Source organism: Cynocephalus volans, chromosome 1 (assembly GCF_027409185.1).
Source record: "Cynocephalus volans isolate mCynVol1 chromosome 1, mCynVol1.pri, whole genome shotgun sequence".
Lineage (NCBI taxonomy): Eukaryota > Metazoa > Chordata > Mammalia > Dermoptera > Cynocephalidae > Cynocephalus > Cynocephalus volans.
The window spans coordinates 96,955,255-96,976,905 of NC_084460.1; the positions used below are offsets into that span (position 1 = coordinate 96,955,255).

Consider the following 21,651-nt stretch of genomic DNA (forward strand, 5'->3'; position numbering starts at 1 on the left):
TAAGCTGTCATCAGTGGCCAGTAATCATATAAGTGCAATAATTGCATAGACGGCTTCTTAATAGAGTACTTATTATTCTGTATTAAATAAAATCCTATGTTCATTTTATTGTTGCCACGGAAGTATTATAATAGTTGCTTTATTATGACTAAAGCTGGAGGACTATTTTTAGCCAAATTATAGTCATCTTTGTTAGTTGAAATATATTCAATTAAATACCCATTAATAGGATAAAATTTATGGAACTCTGTTAATGTCTTTTTTTCCTTTTTCCCTTTAACCATTGTGCTCCAATTAAGACTCAGCTATTCAGGCTCAGAGTAACTATATATGAGATATGTGCTTATTTTTTCTACCTTTTACTTATTTCTTATTGTGTTCTTTCTAGGTCATTATTCCTCTGATTTAGTCGATAGAACACTTGCATCAAAGTCAATGGGGTGTGCGGGGATGGGGTGGGGAGGTGGGCCACTTGTGGGGGAAAAAAGCAAATTCTGGAAGCCTAGGAATCTACATTTTCTGAAGGGCCCAGAGATTCCGATGTAACAAATATTTGAGGAAGACAGGAGGAATGATTTTAGGAATTGTCATCTAACAGATGTTTTCTAGAATCTGCAAACATAGACCTAAATGACACCAATACTACCCAGCATATCACTCTAGAAGGAAGCATAGAAATCATCAGATCCCTTTTCTTTTAGTTCGTATTTAACATGGACAGTTAGTTAAGTGACTTGCTGAAGGAAACACACATTGAATCCTATATCTCCACTGAGCCATCTGGTTTTGATGGGGAAGGATTGAAGAGAGGAGCTTTTAAAAATACTATTAGGAAGCTGAAATGGACCAGTGATCAGCCTCTGGATTCCTATGATGCTTCTTATGAATTGCCGTTTTGCATGTCATGTATTTGTTATAGCCATAGACCTTTTAATACATCACAGGGACAATTGGAAAACAATTCAGTTGATTAATTGGGGCCATATATTTTCTGGGTGTGTTTTTTTTTTTTTTTTTTTGCCTTTGTAGTTTTCTCCTCAATCCTCCAGATTCTTTCTCTTTTTTTGTTTTTGTTTTTGTTTTTCTTTCTCTTTTTCTTCTATGTTACATATCTGCCTAGTTCCTCCTCCTTTTTCAAAGAGAGGGTTAACTTTCTGCCCCAGACACCTCTTTCTCCTTATTATCTGTTGTTCGCTTCATTCCAGTAACACGTTTCTGTGCAGACTGCCTAACAGACCTCACATCTGTGGCCAGGAAATTCTTACTCAAATACTCAACACTGTTTTACTCTCCTAAAAGTAAACGTGGTCCCCGGGTAAGTATGAGGCTGAAGTTACATCTCATTGGACCTCAGGATATGTGGGCCTATGCACGTGGGGATTATTTTACAGGTGAAATAAGAAGTCACAAACCACAGTAGTTTCTCAAACGCAATGATGGAGATAAAAGATGAAAAAGAAAAAAAAATTGTCTTCTCAGTCTTCACAGTTTAATATAAGTAGGGGTATCTGGAAAGGGAGGAGTGTAATCCTAAAGTTTTGTCTTGAAGGGACTTATGAGTTGCTCAAATATATATGTCTTCTGTTTGTAGTTATATTCTTAACTGTTGATAATACTATATGCAAAGCTCCCATTTTGATGTATATGTGTTAATTTTTATTGAACACTTGATAATTTTACCTCTTCCCCTTCTAACCTATCCTAAAATGGCCTCTCTTCACTATTCTTGATTAGCAAACTGAAGGGCTGGTAGTTGTCCTGATGAGCTAACTTTAAAATATATCTGTTCTCTTGAAAAGCATATTGCTTTGTCAGCTCAGGAAAAATAGCAGTGAATCAGCTAGGAGACCTTTCTGGTAACCTAGTGTAGACCCTTCATTTTCATTTATCTCAGGCCCCGTTAGTAAATGGAGGATTGCTTTTTGAAAGTGAAATTGTAGCCTGTTTAGTAAAATTGTTTGTTTCTGTGGAACCAGTGTGTCAGGACTAGAAAGTGTCTGTGGTGCACTCATAAAGCAGTCTGATGTCCCTCAAGCAATAACCATGTCTGTTCATTTCTATAGCTGAGAAAGTAGCAGCCCAGGGTGACCCAACTTTCCGACAGTTGCTTGAAGATGTTTACTGACCACCCTTGATCGGACTGCAAACACTCAGAATATGGGAGAGTCTAACCTATTTGTAGTCGTTGTTTACCGTCAGTCTTCAGCCTGCCCTTTGTTTTTTGCATACAAACAAAGAGCAAAGGCAACAGGCAGTGTAAGCTTGGCCTGTGTATAGGAACTCTTTTACTTTCCTGGCCACTTCTGTGTGGATTTAGGTAAGACAGAGACTAGAGCTGTAAATTGAACTAGTCATCTCAGAGCCCATTATTAGAGGATTTTATTAATAATTAAAACACCTTTATAAAATTAGGTTAATTTTAGAAGATTGCTGGTCCCTGGTTGAGAGAATCCTTCTAGCCTGACACTGGGTGATTATGAGTGAGTGAGCAGCCTTCTAGTTTGGAGAGAAAAATGACATCAGGTAGATAAGCTGTGACTCTCTGTTTTATGGAATATTTGGTTTATTTTTTTTCCATTTCCATAACTCCTCTTGATTTTCTTTAGTAGTTCTGTTTGATGGATCTTGGAATTTCTCTTTCTCCTTTGAATTTGAAATACATGAGTTAAAAGAACTAAGCTAGTAAAACCGCCTTGAGATGTTGTCAATAAAATGCCTTTAGAATGTTGTCAAAGGTTTTCCTTTATGGCAAGCACTCTTGCAGGGGCAACGGAAGAGCCAACCCTTAAAGCAGTTAAAGGGGATTCTCTGTGGTTTGCTTTGTAAACCTCATTAAAGCAAAAAATAATTGAACTCTTCTAAATATATTGAGTAATGACATGTTGGTAAAGCTATACATTAATTATTATTTGTAATGTAGCTTTCAGGTGGGTGATGTTTTAAAATTCTCTCGTGTAACAGATGAATAATGTAAAACAGCTTATAAAGAATGCAATCACATTTTGTTGTCTGGTTAATAATTTCAGTACTGTTTTCAAACTTGCCCTGCTAGATCATGACCTTGGAATTGTAAAACGAAGTAGGAAGTGCACATTTGCCCCTGCGTTCTTCATGGAGTTTTTATGAAAATATCTACTTGCTGTCCTGTCTTTTGCTAGGGCCTTGTGGTCAGGCAAATGGGATGGGAGTGGGGACCTGGGGAGGAAGAGTAGACAAGGTTATTTATCCCTGTTCCCTTTTATAACTCTTCCTGAGAGCAGAGAAAGTTGGTGAGAGAATGAATGACAGACAAAACCCCCTTTAAAATACTCAGAGCCACAGTGAACAAGTTCTGTCCCATTCCTTCTGGCATGGCCTTTAGTTCCTCTCCTGCATTGTCTTCTAATGAATAATCTTTTTTTCAGATTTTTTCCCTACAAAATGAATGGACTTTAATAATATTCTCTAGCCACATCAGTCTGCATTTTATCTCAGAACATTTAAAACGAAATTTAAATATTCTTGTTCTAGTACAGGGAATACGGGGAAATTTTTACCCTCCACAAGATTATCTGCAGGGTTCCACTAGGAATTAGCGCTCACCTATCCCTACTCCCCTTTCCTAGGAATTCCCTCTTGAACTAGTTATTAGCTGGAATACTAATGGATCTCTCTGTATGAGAAAGTGTGAGGGGATCTCTGTAGCCTTGATGGGCAAAAGAGAAAATGATGCTTTTGTTTTAATTTTGCTGTTAATATTTGCGGGGACTTTGTATAGTTTCAGAAGCCCCTTCTCAATATTTAAGACATATTTGTATCATTCTTCAGAGCTTTAAAGTTTACAGGTGCTAGTTTAAGTATAATTAAGCATATCCATGGATTCTCTGCCATTCCAAACCTGACATTAAAGATCAAAACAAAGACTGAATCTTGATATTCATTTAAGTAAGTTTAACTGACAAGGTGATTCTGAATGGTTTTTATTTGTAGATTAGGTAAATTATGTCCCTAATTTGGGTAGGGTGGTAAAGTTTAACTTTAAGAGCAGGGCCCTGAGATCCTTGGAGATCCAGCTTCAGCGTAGGGCTAGATGTATGAACCAGCTGTTGTTTTTGTTTTTGTTCCCTCCAAATCAACTTCTTGTACCTTTTCTCCTAGGCCTTCTACCTAGTTCTTTAATCATTTCTGTTGCTAGACTAGACTCTCACCAAATGCTCATGCTGCCTGAGATGTCTGGGCTATATGCCTGGCTCCATGCAGAGATACAGTGTCTGTCACAGAAACCGCAGGCCAAAAGCAGGACACAAAGCTGGGTCTCCCCTCCCCGGCACGGTTCTGTGCACCTGTGCATTACTCATTCTGCATGCCATTCTCTCCATAATTAAGAACAGAAAGGCTTGTTCTCTTCAATGTCATTGTGTCCTTGGCAACCTGCAAAGGTTCTGGCAACTATATCGAGTTCAACAAAGGTTTGTTGAACCGAACAAAGCAACAACCAAGAGTTCTAAAAACACAGGTCTCTCTCCTCGTACCTGGTATCTTTGAGCTTGCCTTTCTGTAGCCCTGAATTTAAATCAAGTTCTTTTTAAAACCATATGAGGACATTATGCCTACTGTGAGTGGTTCACCAATTTCCTTTACCATTTGTTGTCTGTCACCAAGAATTTTAAATCTTCACCACTGCAACCCACCCTATGGATAACTGTTACTGTCCAGCTCTTTGCCTCTAATAAAACAATTGCTACTGCTTTATGTAATATTTTGTTGTTTATGCATCTGTTGTAAAATCCTCTGTGTGACTTTTAATTCCCTATAATATCTTGTGTAATAAATGTTTATTGGGTTGAATTCAATAAAATATTAACTAATAAAACAACTTTATAAAGCAGATAATTGGGTATATATCTCAGTTTTATTGAAATTGAAGAAAATTGGGATTCAAGAAGTTTGTCTTATGTGAGATTTAGACCCCAGGCTTCCAACTCCTGATAGCCTTTTAACAGCTAAAGTAGCAAAACAAGTTTAAAGAGGAATATTTGGAAAGAAAATACTTATATTTCAAATTGGCAAGACAGATTTGTTAACTAATGCAGCACCTTGTGTTTTGTAATGGCTAAGTGAGAAGATAGTGCTGGGTGATTATTTATGAATTCTATCAGCAACTCAATTTTAGTTCTTGGTAGTGGTTTACTTCAGGAAGATTTCAGCAAAAAGCTTTAGTCATTGGGCAATTTGTTGTTATATAAGGTCAGTTGCTACTTTTAAGGACCATGGCTGGGCCAGACCAGAAATTCTTGTAATGAAGCCAATCAATGCCAAAGAGATATAGAGGATCAATTTTCAGAAAAAAAAGGGGGGGGGGGGCTGGTCCTTTGATTTAGAGCTATCTCAGGACATTTAGAAAGTTAGCCACACACAACTTTCTAAGATTTCCTAGAAGTTGGGGAAATTTTCCTAGAAACTGGGTAATTTGGGGAGAGGTAGAGAGCTAGGGTTAGTGATGGGGAAGTAGGCAACGATGATGGGAGAGCAGCCACCCTTCCCTTTTTTCCCCCCTTATTTTTTAGTAATCATAATTCAGTTATCTTAAGAATATTACAGTTCATTTCCAAGCTACAAGATGGAAATATATTTAGAAGAAAAAATGTGAAAAATATGTGATGAGTAAAAACAACTAACTGGCTCATTTAAGAAACAATGTAATTCATTTGGCCTCTTTGTTCATATAGTATTGTTCTAGTGGCATAGTGTTAAAGTTGTTTAAATACACTGTTCGTCAAGGTACTTTGTGTGCATTGCATATTGTAGAAGTTGTCATCCATTTTAGTAACTTGCCCAAGGTCATGCTAGAAAGTGGTAGAGCCTAGGTGCAAACCTAGGCCCACCTCCCTAGAGCCAAGGCCTTTGTTCTTTGCAGTGTTGCAGGCTCTTCCCCCCCAGGCCTATTTTCTCTCTGGCAGGATGCCTTTGGAAAGAAGTTACAGTTTGGAGACAGGTGCGCCCTTGTTATGAATGTGTATTCAGTACTTACCTTGTTTGTGAAAGTGACACCTTGAGAGAAAATGAGTTTGCAGCAGCGTTTTAAGGATCAACAAATCTTACTTGCAAAGGAAAGTAAAATTAGAAACAATATTGAGCCAAAAACAATGGAAGAACTGAGTTCTATTCTCTGTTGTTCCATCTCCTGCCTGTTCTTAACTGGGCTGGTTAGTTTGCTGTTGAGCCTCAGTTTCTTTATTTATAAAACAGTGAGATCTCTACTAAATCCCAAGGGCCTTTAAACCCCTCTGTTTTGTACTTACCGATGGTTGTACAGGATGATAATCTTTTAAAATCTTGCTAAATTTAAACAGTGCCTGAAATACCTCCTTGTGTTTATTTGTTTATATGTCTGTCTCCCCATAATTAGACCATCAGTTGCTTGAGGATAGAGAATGCATCTGCTGGTCTTTGCACAGTACAGTGTCTGGAAATAGCATCCTGCCAAATATGAGTATATATGGAATGAAGATGTGCTTCAGGAGATTTATACTCAGTTGTTTTTTGGTAGTTGATTAGTAACAAGTTTTACTATCTTGCCTTTCCTTGGTTATGGGCTTAGTGTCTTTTTTTTTTTTTAATTTTATCTATGGAGGTGAAATGCATGTAACATAAAATTAACTTTTAGTTCATTGGCATTTAGTACATCCACAGTGTTACACAACCATTACGTCTATTTAGTTCCAAAACATTTCATCACCCCAAAAGGAAACCCTGCACCCACTGAGCAGTTGATCTCCAGTCCTACAGTTTTTCCCTGGTGTTCCCTACTCCCCAAGCCCTTGGCAACCACCAATTTTAGTTCTGCCTGTAAGGATTTATTTATTCTGAATATTTCATATAAATGAAATCACACAAAATCGGTGAACTTTTGGATCTGGCTTCTTTCTCTTAACATAATTTTTTGAGGTTCATCCATGTTGTAGCATTTATTAGTACTTCATTCCTTTTCGTGGCGGAGTAATATTCTATTCTTTGTATATACCACATTTGATTTATCCATTCATCCCCTGAGGGACATTTTGGCTGCTTCCACCTTTTGGCTGTTGTGGATAGTGCTGATATGAACATGCCTGTATAAGTATTCATTTGGTATCTGTTTTGAGTTCTTTGGTATATATAACTTGGAGTGGAATTGATGGATCATAAGGTCAATTCTATGTTTAACTTTTTGAGGAAGTGCCAAATTGTTTTCCATAGTGACTGCCCCAATTTACATTCTCACCAGCAAAGTACAAGGTTCTAATTTCTCCACGTTATTGCCAACACCAGTTATTTTCTGCTCTTTTTTTAAAAAAAACAAACAAACAAACATAGGCACTCTAGTTGGTATGAACTGGTACCTCATTGTGGTTTTGATTTGCATTTCTCTCATGACTAATGATGTTGAGCATCTTTTCTTGTGCTTGTTGGCTCTTTGTATATCTTCTTTGGAGAAATGTCTATTCAAGACCTTTTTGCTCATTTTGAAATTGGGTTGTCTTGTTGAGTTGTGAGAGTTCTTTATATATTCTGGATACAAATCCCTTTTATCACATATGATTTGCAATATTTTTTTCCCATTCTGTAGTTTGTCTTTATCACTTAGTTTTTTGATGTACAAAAGTTTTTAATTTTGATGAAGTCCAGTTTATTTTTTCCTTTTGTTGCTTATACTTTTGGTGTCATATTTAAGAATTTGTTGCCAAATGCAGCGTCATGAAGATTTAACCCTGTTTTCTTCTAAGAGTTTTGTTGTTTTAGTTCTTATGTATGGGTCTGTGATCCATTTTGAGTTAATTTTTGTATATGATGTGAGATAGGGGGTCATGTTCGTTCTTTTTCCCTTGAATTTTGACTCTGTAGATTGCTTTGAGTATTGTTGCCATCTTAATAATAATGTCTTTCATTCCATGCCTTTTTTAGGTCTTCTTTAGTTCCATTTATTTGGATATTTTTTTATTTCTCTTAGCAATGTTTTAAACTTTCAGTGTACAAATCTTTTACCCCATTGGTTAAATTTATTCCTAGGTATTTTATTCTTTTGATGCTGTTGTAAATGGAATTGTTTTCTTAATTTCCTTTTCTGATTCTTCATTGCTGGTGTGTAGAAACTGCACACTTTTGTGTGTTGATATTGTATCTTGCAACTTTATTGAATGTGTTTATTAGCTCTGGTAATTTTTTGTAGAATCTTTGGGATTTTCTGTATATTGGATTGTGTCATTGAATATAGTTTTACTTCCTCCAATGTGGATGCCTTTCTTTTTCTTGCTTAATTATTCTGGCTGGAACTTTCAGTACAATGTTGAATAGCAGTGGTGAAAGGGGGCATCTTTATCTTGTTCCTGATCTTAGTGGGAAAGCTTTCAGGCTTTAACCATCTAGTACGTTAGCTGTGGGTTCTTATCTTTTAACACACTAAATCAGAGGTTATCAACTTGTGGTCCCTAGACAGCTGCATCTGTACCACTTGAGAACCTGTTAGAAATGCTCATTCTTGGGCCTCACCCCAAACATTCTGATTCTGAAACTATGAGAAGTGGTGCTGAGCAATTTGTATTTTAAGAAACTCTCCAGGTGATTCTGATGCACACTGAAGTTTAAGAACCACGGCAGTAGAGTTCAAGCTTCTTCGAGGCTAGGACCTGTGCTTTATTTTATTTCTGTTCCTTTTAGTTTCCTTGTGGAATTAATCAGTGTTGAACAATTAAAAAAAGAAAATATTGTTGGGGCCAAGGGAAGACTTCCCCTTCCATCCCCCAAAGGTACACTGAAAAATCAACTGACAAACAGATTAATATGAAGAAAAGGCATAACAAATTTTATTACATCATAGATTTACCTGACACGGGAGACTTCAGAATGAAGACCCAAAGATATAGGGAAAACTGTTCATATTTATGCTTAGGCTGTATGAAGCAGGGATAGCTGTGTAGAAATGTGATCGGACAGTACAAGTATGATCTAATACTAATAGACTGAGTGGGGAGACCCAGCAAGGCCTCTCTGTTCAGATTCTTCTTGGCCCCTCTATGTAGCATTCATTCCTCCAGGGTATGGGGCTGGACCCTTTCTGGAATGGGGGTCTTATGACCTACAATCAGACAAGGTAGGTCAGAGAATTTCTTTATAGCCAACTCCAAGACAGAAAGGGCTTTGGGGAAGATTAGAGTATAATTTGTCTTTATGTCTGGCTTTGGGGAAAAGGGGTTCTGGTTTCTGTCTTGGGGAAGAGGGATTTTAGTTTCCATGGCTTGCCTCAGGGAAGAATGAGGTTGAGAGACAGGAGAGTAGGAGAAGGTTAGAGGAATTTTGAGGTTTAGGTTTAGGTTAGAAGTTAGATGTTTACGTTTTTAGGAACTTTGCTTTTGAAGCTGCTTCTCTGAAGCCTTCATTTTGGGATGTCAGTTTCTGAACTCCCAACAATATCAAAGCCAACCTAAGTGCCTATATAATCTCAGCTTGTGTTGAGAGTCTTGAGTCAACATGAATAATTGGAGATTCATTATTAGACACTCACAAGATTCACCAGAAGACCTCACCTTTTATATTCAGTCTTAGACCCATGGCAAACAGCTCAAAATATCTTTATTTAGACCATTTATTTTGTTCATTACTTTCCCCATAATTATTTGCTTACCTACTATCTGTGGCCTTATTTTTACATCAGCTTCTGCCAGCAAGAATTTCTCTTCTTCAGCTATTTAGAAAGACTGGAGAGTAACTTTTGTAGGATATATTGGATTTTATCAGATCATTATGTCACCTTTGCCTTTTTCTGGTTCAAGATTTACTATAAGTAAATGAAAAAGTCAATTCATTAACAGATACCAGCAATTTTTTAAGATGTTAGATTATGTACTTGCACATTGCAGTTAAAATTTTTAGTGACTATAAACTAGTCTTCTTTCTTGTTTGTGTCTCAAAGCTTGTTCAATGAAAATTAGAAATTCTTGACTGTTGAAGTCAACAGTTTAAAACCTGAAATTGGCCAAATTTCTCAAAGCATTTTTTTTTTCATGTAGTTATTTGGCTTTTAGCAAACATTCTAGAGATTATGCATGTGACATTTTCCATCTGTCTATAGAAGAGTTCATGTAATTTCTAGCTGAGCTTAATTAGTTTCTGCAAAAAAAAAAAACCCAAACAAAAAAATTCATAGAAGTGTGTGTATACTTTTGTTTTCAAATTATTTCATCAGTTTGTACATATGTCTGCATAGACATTCCTCTATGTAGCCAGTGTGTTAAATTAAAGAGGGTTCTTGGAAAAAAAGTACTTGAAGTTATTTTTTTTTCTAATTTCAGTAAGTTTAATGGTTTGATAATTTCCCAGTATAGTCAAGGAGGAAGTTGGCTTGCTTGAGAAGATTGTGTGGCTTTTTAAAAAATATATAGCCAGTGTTGGCGTTTGAACTATTTTTTACCATATTTTAAGGGCTGCATGCTTTGTCTTGCTTGTCATGAGGGTATTGATTAAAAAATCAAGAGGAACCTAGTCCTAGAAGTTTAGGAAGGGAAATTTGTGTTTTAATTAGGGAAGGATTCTAATAATATCAGGACATTCTCCAACACAGACAGATTAGCAGAGACAGTAAACTCTTTGATGGGAAATAAGTGTTTAGGGAGATAGTAATGTTTCTTATGCCACCATTGTAAATGGAATTTTACTTTGCTAGCTTTTTTTTTTAACTTTATTTTTTTTCTAAATTTTTATTGAATCAAAATTGATTATACATATTTTTGGGGTTGAACATTGAGATATGTCGATCAAATCAATAATACTAGCATATATATTGTCACAAATCATAATTATTCTTTTTGCCCCTTGTCTAATCGCTCCCCCCCATCCCAATTACCCTAGATTTCTTCTCTCCCTCTGAAAGAGTAATGGTTACTCTGTTAATTTGTTGCCTAGATGATCTGTCCAATGCTGAGAGGTGTGTTCAGGTCCCCCAATATTATCATAAAGCAGTTGCTTCTTCTGTCACTCTGAAGTAAGCTTTGTGGAGAGAGACAGCCTCTTCTTTATCTCTGCTGGTGTCTCTCCTTGTGTCAATGCACTCCATATTTTGCTAGCTTTTAAACCCCTGAATGCCTTTAGGTACAATGGTTTCTTTCAGAGGAGCAGACCTTTGGCATTCTAAGGCACAGTTGAATTTTGGAAGCCATTACTGTGTATCTCCAAATGTCCTTTGAAATGGTTTTGATGACAGTGACAAGAGGAAGGGGGAACAAGCATGTTAAAGTCATTTGGCTACTTCCGAAATCAAGGCCAGGAAGAAAACATTTTCTAGCTGTAAATCACTTACTTGTCCTACAATCTTTAAAGCATTTTACAGAGATGACTTTAACAGTTTTAGGGGTCATGCTCGGGGTTAAGAGACTGTTTTCATGGTATACATTTTGGTGATGAAAAAGCAATACTTTATTGAGGTGGTAGCACTTCTGTTCACACTCTACTGTGAAATATTTGATTTTTACCTGATGAGGAAGGATTGCCTCATAAGTCAATATTGTATGAAGTGTGTCCTTGTCGATTGTATGTGTTACAGGGACATGTAGTATTAAAAAAATTAGTACTTGGAACGTGGTTGTAACAACAACAACCACAAAAAACCCAGAAAGCTATTATAATTATAAAAACTGTTGTGAAGAAAGATGACTATTGGTAACATTTTGATGTGTAATTGTCGTGCCATGCACTGCTCTGAGCACTTTTGTATGTATTACCAAATTTAATCTTTAAACATGACCCTATGAAGTAGCAATTATTATTCCTGTTTATTACTGCTGAGAAGTGAGGCTGAGAGAGACTGAGCAAATTGTTCAAGGTCACACAACTAGTGAGCTGGGGAATAAAACCAGGCAGAGGCCACGTTCCTAACACGTGCGGCATAGAGCCGGGCACACCCACCCCTGGATTTCAGATAGTGTTCAGGCTGAAGCTTAAGTCATTGTCGATGATTTCTTTTTAAGTGAGTCAATTCGAATAAAAATATTAGGTCCATGGCAAAAATGCTGAAGTTGATGAGAAAGATGGATTTGGAAACCAATGCCTTCAGTGGTTGGTGGATGTGTTAGTTTAAATTTTACTTAAGATGGGTCATACAATGATCCGTTGTTATGCCATTCTCTCTCTCTCTCTTTTTTTTTTTTTTGCTTTAATTTATTGCCCATATGTTAGCATGTGTGAGAGTCTGCTGTGGTTTTTATGGCTGTAGAGATGATCGGATAGTTTAGTGATTTGGTGTGTTGTCCATGAAGTTGCAGTGAACTCTTGTCATTTGGAATGTTACATGAATGTTATGCATCTTTTCTGCCCTGCTCCTGTGTTTTTTTCCCCTACATTTCTTCTCATGTGCACAACAGTGTCTCAGGCCCTTGTCCCCCCACTGTGTCCTCCCCTCTGAAGTAGTCATAGCACTGAATTGTACTGTGAGGGGAAAGGTGGATGTGCTTACATGTAAACGCAGCACTGGGTTGCAGGGTCTGTCTTCTTTTGCCAAATAAAGTGCTGTATTTCTCTTTGTTTTTGTTTCAGCCCAGCAATTTTCATTGACCTCAGCACAACACACATAAGTAGAAAGCAAATAAACACCACAAGGTGCTGGGAGCCAGGAAGTCGCATCTCAGACTAGAAACCCATAGCCTTGGATTGACATTTGGAAGATGGTTGCTAAACAGGGGAGCTAGCCACCAAAAGGAAAACCAGTGACCATGAGGTTCTTCCACTTCTAGGGAAACTGTTTAGTCATAGAATCTTTGGAAGGGTGTCAGAAGTTGATTTTGATGTTAGGACAATAGTTTCTGTGTAATTAAATATTAACTCAAACTATATCTTAGGTAACGAGTGTTAACCTTGCCACTCATTGTTTGCCTTAGACGTGTGATTAACATTCATTGAATTCAATATTTTGAAACTAATCTCTTGTTAATTTAATGTTTTACTTTGAAATAATCCAAGTAAATTTGGCATGAATATTCTTAATAGTGCCTAATTTAAAAATATGATCCATATTTTTTCCCCCTGCCTTATAAGAGACAGACCAAATTCAGTTGGTTTGGAGTATTTGAAAGGCTTTTTTTCTATTTCAAATTAATGGCATGTTAATAGTAACTTATTGAAAATAATAATCTAACTGAAGATTAGAAACCCAAAATCATTTCAAAATGACTTGTTTAAACATTTATTAATAATACATTTCTTTTAAAGGCAAAAAAAAAAAAAAGGAAACTTTTTGCCCCACTCTTTTAGACTACTCTTACCTAAGCAATCTTGATTTATGGAACACGAGGCTTTGGGAATCATTAAATATTTATAAAGATGTTTATAATTTTGTGTTTTCTTTGTTTTTGTTTGTTTTCCTTGAGTTGTATAGCCAGAGAATTCCTTTTTATTCATGGTGTCAGGTCCAGCTTTAACAAAGCAGGATAGATATACCAATTATTGAAGAGAAAATAGTCAAAATGATTATTTTCCATTTCGACGGTGCATTGAAGATAGCAATTATTATTTCGAATGAAGTATGTTTCTTCAGATATTAATATCTAACTCGTACCTTTTTTAGGACCTGCTGAAGTTCCTATGATGTCACCCAATGGATCCATTCCTCCCATCCATGTGCCTCCAGGTTACATCTCACAGGTATTCCATTTGATGGATTTTTCCATTCACTAAGGACACTATCATTGTTCCAACAGAATGTATATTGAGCCTTCAAAAACAAACTCCAGGAGTTAATTTAGTGGTGATAATTCTAGGGTTGCCATCTTTTTTTGTGACATCACATAGCCCTTCCTGTGTCTTGCCACTTGACTTATCAGGGAGTCAGAGAGAGGGAAAGGCAAAAGGGCTACTAGGCTACCCTCTGCCTAGTAGAGGCAAATATGAAGTTGAGTTTCACATTTGTTTGTTTGGTTGTGATTCATTCATGGAGTCTCCTGCTTTAGAGATTCCCTTCCATCTGTCCTACAATTTGCTGAAAAATTTTTTCATAATTTTAATTAGTAAAAATGTCAAAGACAACTTTGTTAAGTAGAGCCTGCCCTCTCTTATGGGAATCCCATTTCTCCATTCTGTGGCAGAACCTGGGCTTGGTTAATGACTAAATAGAATGTGAGGATGTGGCTGTTTGTACCTAAATTTCTCTGAACTTTAGTTTTCTCTTAAGTAAAATGATGGTAATAATCTCAGAGATGTGTCAGAAGAGTAAAAAATTTTTAAAGGATAAAGTTATACTCCTGCACTTGGATAAGGTGTAAAATGTTTAGGTACCTGGAATGTAATGGATGGAGTCTGTGTATGCTTTATTTTTTTCCTAGCCTCAGCACAATATGCACATCTCCCCGTTTCTCCCCATATGACTACCTTTCCAAGTTCCTAACTAACCATCTGTTTTTATTTTTTTCCTTCTGCCTCCTTTGTTCTTTTTTTCCTGATTATATGAGCATCATATACTCATTGGAAAAAAATTAGGAAATAAAACTGTAAGTGTGTAAAAAGAAAATAATTATAATATTACTACCCAGAGATGATAATCACTATGTTAACATTCTTTGGATTATATTCTTCTGTATGGTTTTTTTTTTTTTTTTCTTTTTCCTCTTCTCTTTCTGCCTCTGATTTTGAAGTGGTTTAAAAATCTGTAATCTTCATTTTTAAATGATTTTGCTAGGGTGAGAAATATTGGCAGTTGCACAGGAAAATGGCTGAAGTGCAAGCAGGAATCAAAGATTTATCCTTCTCTGATGTAAAAACTTATCTTTTTTTCTTCTCTCACTGTGTAAAGCATATTGCAGCCACTATGATTTCATTTTTTCCATCCCTTCTTTTATGTGAGCCAATCTGACTTTTTTTTGTGTGTGTGTGTGTAGCCAGATTGTTGGCCAGTTCTCCCACCGTTGCAAATAAATAACTTGTTTTACACAAGTCTTTGTAAATAAGAATCACTGGAGGGAGAAAAGAGTGCAAAACAGGCTCTTCCAGCAGGGACGCAAGATGATGGATCACATTCACGTCACCAATCAGTTAACAGAAAAGAACAAGGAATGTAGAATTCCATTATGTCTCCTGCTCATTTATTTTGAGGAAGTGTTTTATTCCATTGAACAGAATACAGTTCTCACCATTGTGACAGGAAAAATAAGATCTCCCTTTATGCTAAAAGTGCATTTAAGGAATACCAGTTAAAAATTGAACATTCTAATAGAGAGAAGTTGTAATGTGTTTTTTGTTGCTCGTAGTTTTACTGTGATTATATTAAATGTGAAATATTCATTGAATTTCTGATTTTGAAAAACTACAGAAAATCCAAGTAGAAGGGGTAAAAGCAGAGCTGTAAATTCACTTTCATAAAAGTGATGATGGAAGCATAGTCACACTCTTTCCCAGCTGACGATCATGGCAGAAAATGCTAGAAGATAGTGGAACGTTAGTAAGAATGGAATAATTTGGATTCTGAATTGAAAAAGAGAAGTAGTCTGTAAGGCTCCTGCCAGAAGATGAGCCCAGAGTTATATAACTTTCAGTGATTGTATTATATCATTAATGACATGATATAGTAAAGTATCTGAGAAAAACAGATTGTTAATATGAAGAAAATTGAATTGAGAAGCCAGTAAGATGCATGTACAACATCTTCTTTAAGTCTGGTAGCCTACACTTGAAAGAAATGAGTAGAGTGGAATTAAGTATAAAATATCTTAGGAGACTCGTCATCACCAAGGGGTCTAAGGAGCAAAATACATTGTTGGCATGCAGTTGTGCAAAGAAGGTATCACAAAATTAAAAAACAAACAAACAAACAAAACTCCCTTTAGGCTGGCCATATGTGAGAAGTGCTCAGTACTAGCCTGTTCCTATGCTAGTCAATGCTTCATCTTATTGCCACAGTCTCCTTCCTAAAATACTTGTGGCTTTCTTATTCAGATCTTGAGTTGGGTATCCACTGCATACAAGCAGAGTTACAGTTCTGTAGTTCATAATAATCCTCAACAACTTTTATTGCCTCATGGAGATTGTATATCAGCATCTAGAATTCTGTCTGGCACATAGTAGTTACTTGGTAAATGTTTTTAAATGTGAATGGTTGCCCGAGCTTTAAAAAGTAAGTATAGGAGAGATTCATATATATGCTTCAAAGATTTGCAGGTTCAAGTAGAGTAATATAATGCCAGATAGCTGGAAAATAAGAAGATCATACTGATCTATACCTGCAAGGAAGGAAATTCTCTGAACATGTATTTAAAAGAGAGAGGGGTTCCAAGACAGTTCAGTGGGGGAAAGAATAATCTTTTCAAAAAATGGTGCTTAGACAACTGGATATCCACATACAAAAAAAAATGGAGTTGAACCTCTACCTCACATCGTATACAAAAATTAACTCAAAATGGATTATATAAGCATAAGTGTAAGAACTAAAACTATAAAAGTCTAGGAGTAAAATTTTATAACCTTGGATTAGGCAATGGGTTTATAGATGTAACACCAAAGTAACAAGCACCAAAGGAAAAAAAAAAAAAATTTGACTTCACCCAAATTAAAAAATTTTGTGCCTCAAAGGATACCATCAAAAAAGGGAAGAGAACTAACAGAATGGGAGAAAATATACACAAATCATACATCTTAGAAGGGACTTGTATCTAGAATATATAAAGAACTCTTACAAATCAAGAATAAAAAGACAGATAACCCAATTTTAAAATGGGCAAGGGATGTGAATAAACATTTCTGCAAAGACGATATACAAATGGCCAATTAGCACATGAAAAGATGGTCAACATCATTAGCCATCAAAGAAATGTAAATCAGAACCACAGTGCAGTACATTTCACATACACTAAGATGGCTGTAGTCAAAAAGACAGTTAATAACAAGTATTGGCAAGGATGTGGAAAAATTATAACACTCATGCACTGTATGTGGTAATGTGAAATGGTACAGCCACTTTGGAAAACAATCTGGCAGTTCCTCAAATGGTGAAATACGGAGTTACTATATGACCCAGCAATTGTGCAGGATCCTAGGTATATCCAAGAGGAGTGAAAACATATGACCACACAAGAACTTGTACATGAATGTTCGTAGCAGCATTATTCATAATAGCCCCCAAAATGGATACAACCCAAATGTCCATGAACTTATGAATGGATAAAGATAATATGATATATCCATACAGTGGAATATTATTTGGCCATAGGAATGTTCTACTGACATGTCCTAAAATGTGGATGAACCTTGAAAACAATATGCTAAGGGAAAGAAGCCAGACACAAAAGCCACAGATTGTATCTTATCACAGCCATCATCGTCTCCGTTCTGTAAGAACATTTATGAGTGCGATTAGAGTTGAAATTGGGGGAAAACGGCAAAGTAGTACAGCTGGGAAGAACATGTACGTTACTTGGAGAGACCTACCTTCAAATTCCCCCTTGGAATTTTTACAGAATTGCTGAAATGCAGGCCACACTGTGTAACCTTTGCAAATTCTTTCGTCACGTATATGAGTACCTACTTGATGTAGAAGAGGTAAGAATTAAGAGAAATGTTATATGAGGTGTGGGCATTCAATAAGTGGTAGCTATTATAATGAAAAAGACTGTTACAACAATTCCAATGAAAAGTTTGGCAGAGCTTGCCTTCCTAAATACATACTGAGATCACGTGGTATGAAGCAAGTTTTTCCTTTCATTGTATAATGGCCATGGTTCTTGGGGGTTTTTTTGTTTGTTTTCCTCCCAACCTCATCATTAACTCTCTAAATAATTTATATGTAAAAATTTCTTAAGCAGATGCCTTGAGTTTTATTTTCCATGCTTTCTTAGTAATTTATGGTACGATTTTCAAATGTTATAGGAAAAACTTCATATTGACCCAAAGATTAAAAAAGCATATGAAAAGAAAAACTGAAATATCCAAGTTAATGTTCTGTCATTTGGAAAACCACTCTTCTTTTTCCAGATTAAGTGATGTAACCCAAAAACTTTGGATAGTAGTCAAAATAAGTATTTCTGTTGTTATAGGAGAGGTACACACTTCACCTCATGCTGTTGTTTTTGGGATTGTTAATGGGTCGGTGCCTGTTGAAATTATATATATTCCATTTCCGTTGGCCAGAGAGAGACAAGAAATATATTGAAAAATGCTCTCCAATTTTGGTTTGGTTGGTCATTCTCCAATGGGGACTGTTTGAAGAGTTGTCCAGAAAGCAGAAGCTCCTGTGGCAAAATAATGGGGCCCATTAGGTAGAAGCCATGAGATGCTTCTCCACATTTTTGCTCAGCCAAGCCAGCTGAGCTATAAACATGAACCTCAACTGCTTCCCTTTGGTAATTACAACCTGGCTGAAACCACTGCTTTGTCTCACCTTTAACGTTGTGAAAATGATGAGCAGAAAGGAGCAAAGGAGCGTGGGGATTGTCTTGACAAATTAAGAATCAGACCATTAGGCAGCCAACAATAAGAGAATTGGATTCTCTTTCAAAACTTTGAAAAGTTTAAGTCCTTTGGAGGAATTAATTTTTCTATAGGAAGTTAGGAAAATATTCCACAGTGTATAGCATGTGTATATGGGTGTTGGAAGGTTCTGTGGAAAAGAGCATAGTACTTGGGTATCATCTAGTTTCTGTTGTCAGTGGATTTACAGCAATTTTATTTTTTTATTTTAGGGCTTGTTTTGTCTGAGGAACAATTACAGACAGGGTTGGCAATGCTAAATTAAAAAAATGTACAAAGGACGTCCCCTCCTTTTAAATAAAGTATTGTGTAAATTTCCTCTTTCTGAGCCTTCTCTCTGTTCTGCATTTTCTTTTGGATTTCTTTCCTTTGTGTCTAAGATCCTGGCATTGTGACATAGTAGAACACAGGATTAGCAGGAGGAAACATGGGTCCAGGTGGGCCTCTGCATCCAGCTCCTTGTGTGATTTTAGGAATATTAAGCTGTTTATTTGGGTGCATCACTTGCTTGTTTACTTGATCATTGTCTTCCTTTCAGCATTTAAGCTCTACAAAGGCAGGGACTTTGTGTGTTCTGTTCAGTCCTGTTCATCAGTGTATCTCTGGTTCCCTGAAAGTTGACCAGCACATAATAGGCATTTACCAAAATGTGGTGGCTGGCTGGCTGGCTGAAGTCATTTTTACCTTGTGGAGGGAAGAGGGGAAAGGAAAGTGTTTGAGGATCTCTGAGGTTCTTATCTAAAATTAGGTGATTTTCCTGTACTGTTCATATTGTTTCTTAAAAAGGTGATCAAGTGAGAATATAAATAAGTTTCCAAAAGCAACCATTATCAGAGCAATGTGGCACACTCCTTTGATATTTAGCATTCTGTTGACTAGGATGCTATTCTGCATTTCTATACAAAACCTACAGTTGATTTTCATAGTAGTATTAAGATAGTGTCACATCTGGAAATGACTTCTGAACCATTAGTCTTAAATTACACACATTACATTACATTTTATTTTATTGCACAGTTATTATAGTCTATCTTTCTAAATTAGTAACCTATATTTGTCATGTGTGATACCTTTTTTTGTTGTTTTTAGAAAAACACCTTTTCCTGACCTATTGGGTAACAAATCCTTACCAAGGTTAGGTGAATTTTATATTCATGTACACTCTGTGAAACCCATCAGGTTCGTAAACTCGGACTTATATTATGATAACAGTTTTTTGGGGTTTTTTTTGCTCTATGTCAGAAGGTATTTGTAATCCTTTCTTGTGCCAAGGAACCCATTGGCAGACTGACTGATGAAGCATTTTAAAAAGTAATAATGTTTTCTTCTTTTTTTAAATTAAAAAAAATTTTTTTTCTTTTTTATTGAATCATAATTGATTATACATATTTTTGGGATTCAATGTTGACATATGTTGATCAAATCAGTATTATTAGTATGTATATTGTTACAAATTGTACTTATTCTTTATGCCCCTTGCCAATCTCTCTCTATCCCCCCTCCATCCCCCCTCTCACACTGATAACCCTAGATTTCTTCTCCCCTCTGAAAGACTAATGGTTACTCTGTTAATTTGTTGCTTAGATGGTCTGTCCAATGCTGAAAGGTGTGTTCAGGTCCCCCAATATTATCATAGAGCAGATGCTTCTTCTGTCACTCTGGAATGGGCTTTGTGGAGAGAGACATCCTCTTCTTTTCTTTGGTCTCTGCTGGTGACTCTCCTTGTGTCAATGCACTCCAGTGGCTGGCAGACCATCTGCATGGTGGGTCTGACATCTAGCCACTTTTGTGGCAGCCATGGTTACTGTGGTGGCTCTGGTGGGCCACCCACATGGAGGTGATGTTTTTGGCATGCTCCTTGGTGCTGGTGGTGTGCCTGGTTGTGGGCGGGGGGTAGGGTCCTGTCCCCAGGTGGGGCCCCTAGGTGCTGGCGGTGTGCAAAAGTAATATTTAAAATTCATAGATATGAAATACAGTGGTCAAATACTTTTTACAAAGGTGATGCAGTAATTTCTATGCTGCTTTATTAGCACATTAAATAACAACATCCAGCAGCAAGTCTAATAATTACAATAATTTTGAAGTTGTGATGAACATAAATATTGTTACTATTGTAAAATATTTTAACACGATATGGAACTATCTGAGTTTTATTAGTAACAAAGTGAAAGGCATAGTTAATACTGTGGTTTTGCTCCTTACATTCATAATTGAAGGAAATATTAAATTTCAGTGAGAAACTAGTGAAAACAAAGATATAATTTCTATCTGAGTTTGTGGTCCCCTGAAGTTTTTCCATCTTATCCTTGGGGTTGGGGGTCCATGGAGCTGTTGAAGGCCCTTCACAATAGTGGAATGGCCCCCAGTGAGTAGTAGTGTGGTATATTTGAAACTTAGAACCAAGGCTCTCTCTGTTACTGTGAATGTCACAACCTGATTACTTGATGCCTCAGCCCAGCTTCTTAATCTGAGTGTGATAGTGCAGTAGTAGAAAGAGCATGGATTTCAAAGTAGTTCAAGCATGGGTCATACCCTGTACTAGTTGAATTTGCCTCAGTTTCTTGAAAGGTAATTCTTACTTGGGGAGATCATCATGGCTGTCTCATAGATGTGAAAGTCTTGAATGATAGCATGTTTTGTGTAGATGGAAGGAATTATTTCATATCGAGGAATATGCCAGTTACCTGTTGGGTTAACTATGGAAGACTCTAGTCTATGTGTTGGCATCACTGGAATAATCTGCCTATGTTTCCATGGATATGAATAAGAGTGCCTGAGACACTGGACTGAAAGGATTTGATTGGCCATCTATTCTGTGCTGAGTTATGGTGAGGCACTGCAGATTCCCACTGTTTATAGCTCTATTCATATCTCAAAAGCAGCTCAGTTTGGCACAAATTAAACCATTAGATCTCTACTTACTGTTGGTCACTTGACAGGTATTTCATTCTTTAAAACAGCATTTCTGTTTAGTGTGAAATAATAGTTTGGTCCATTTTATTATTGATTGAGACTCTGGATGTAACTTTTCTTGTCCAATGTTCTAATGTATGCCACATATTTGTTGAAAGGATTAGGTTTGATTTTTGGTCTTCAAATTTGGTTCTTTTTGGTATTAAGGTCGGTGATATACAGTAAAGTGATAGAAGTAGCATGGCATTTCCATTAAGAGAACTTGGGCATGAATCTTGTTGC

At 36.6% G+C, this 21,651-nt stretch overlaps 1 protein-coding gene across 4 annotated transcripts in view; it reads left to right on the top strand.

Moving 5' to 3' along the window:
• The window catches only part of FNDC3B (fibronectin type III domain containing 3B), a 331,781-nt gene that overhangs the window by 160,533 nt on the left and 149,597 nt on the right, over positions 1-21,651 (top strand). For all 4 annotated transcript variants that reach the window (XM_063096882.1, XM_063096901.1, XM_063096909.1 and 1 more), the window contains exon 4: positions 13,571-13,647. In XM_063096882.1, coding sequence (XP_062952952.1) covers positions 13,571-13,647 — 77 coding nt within the window. The remainder of the gene's footprint in view (positions 1-13,570; positions 13,648-21,651) is intronic.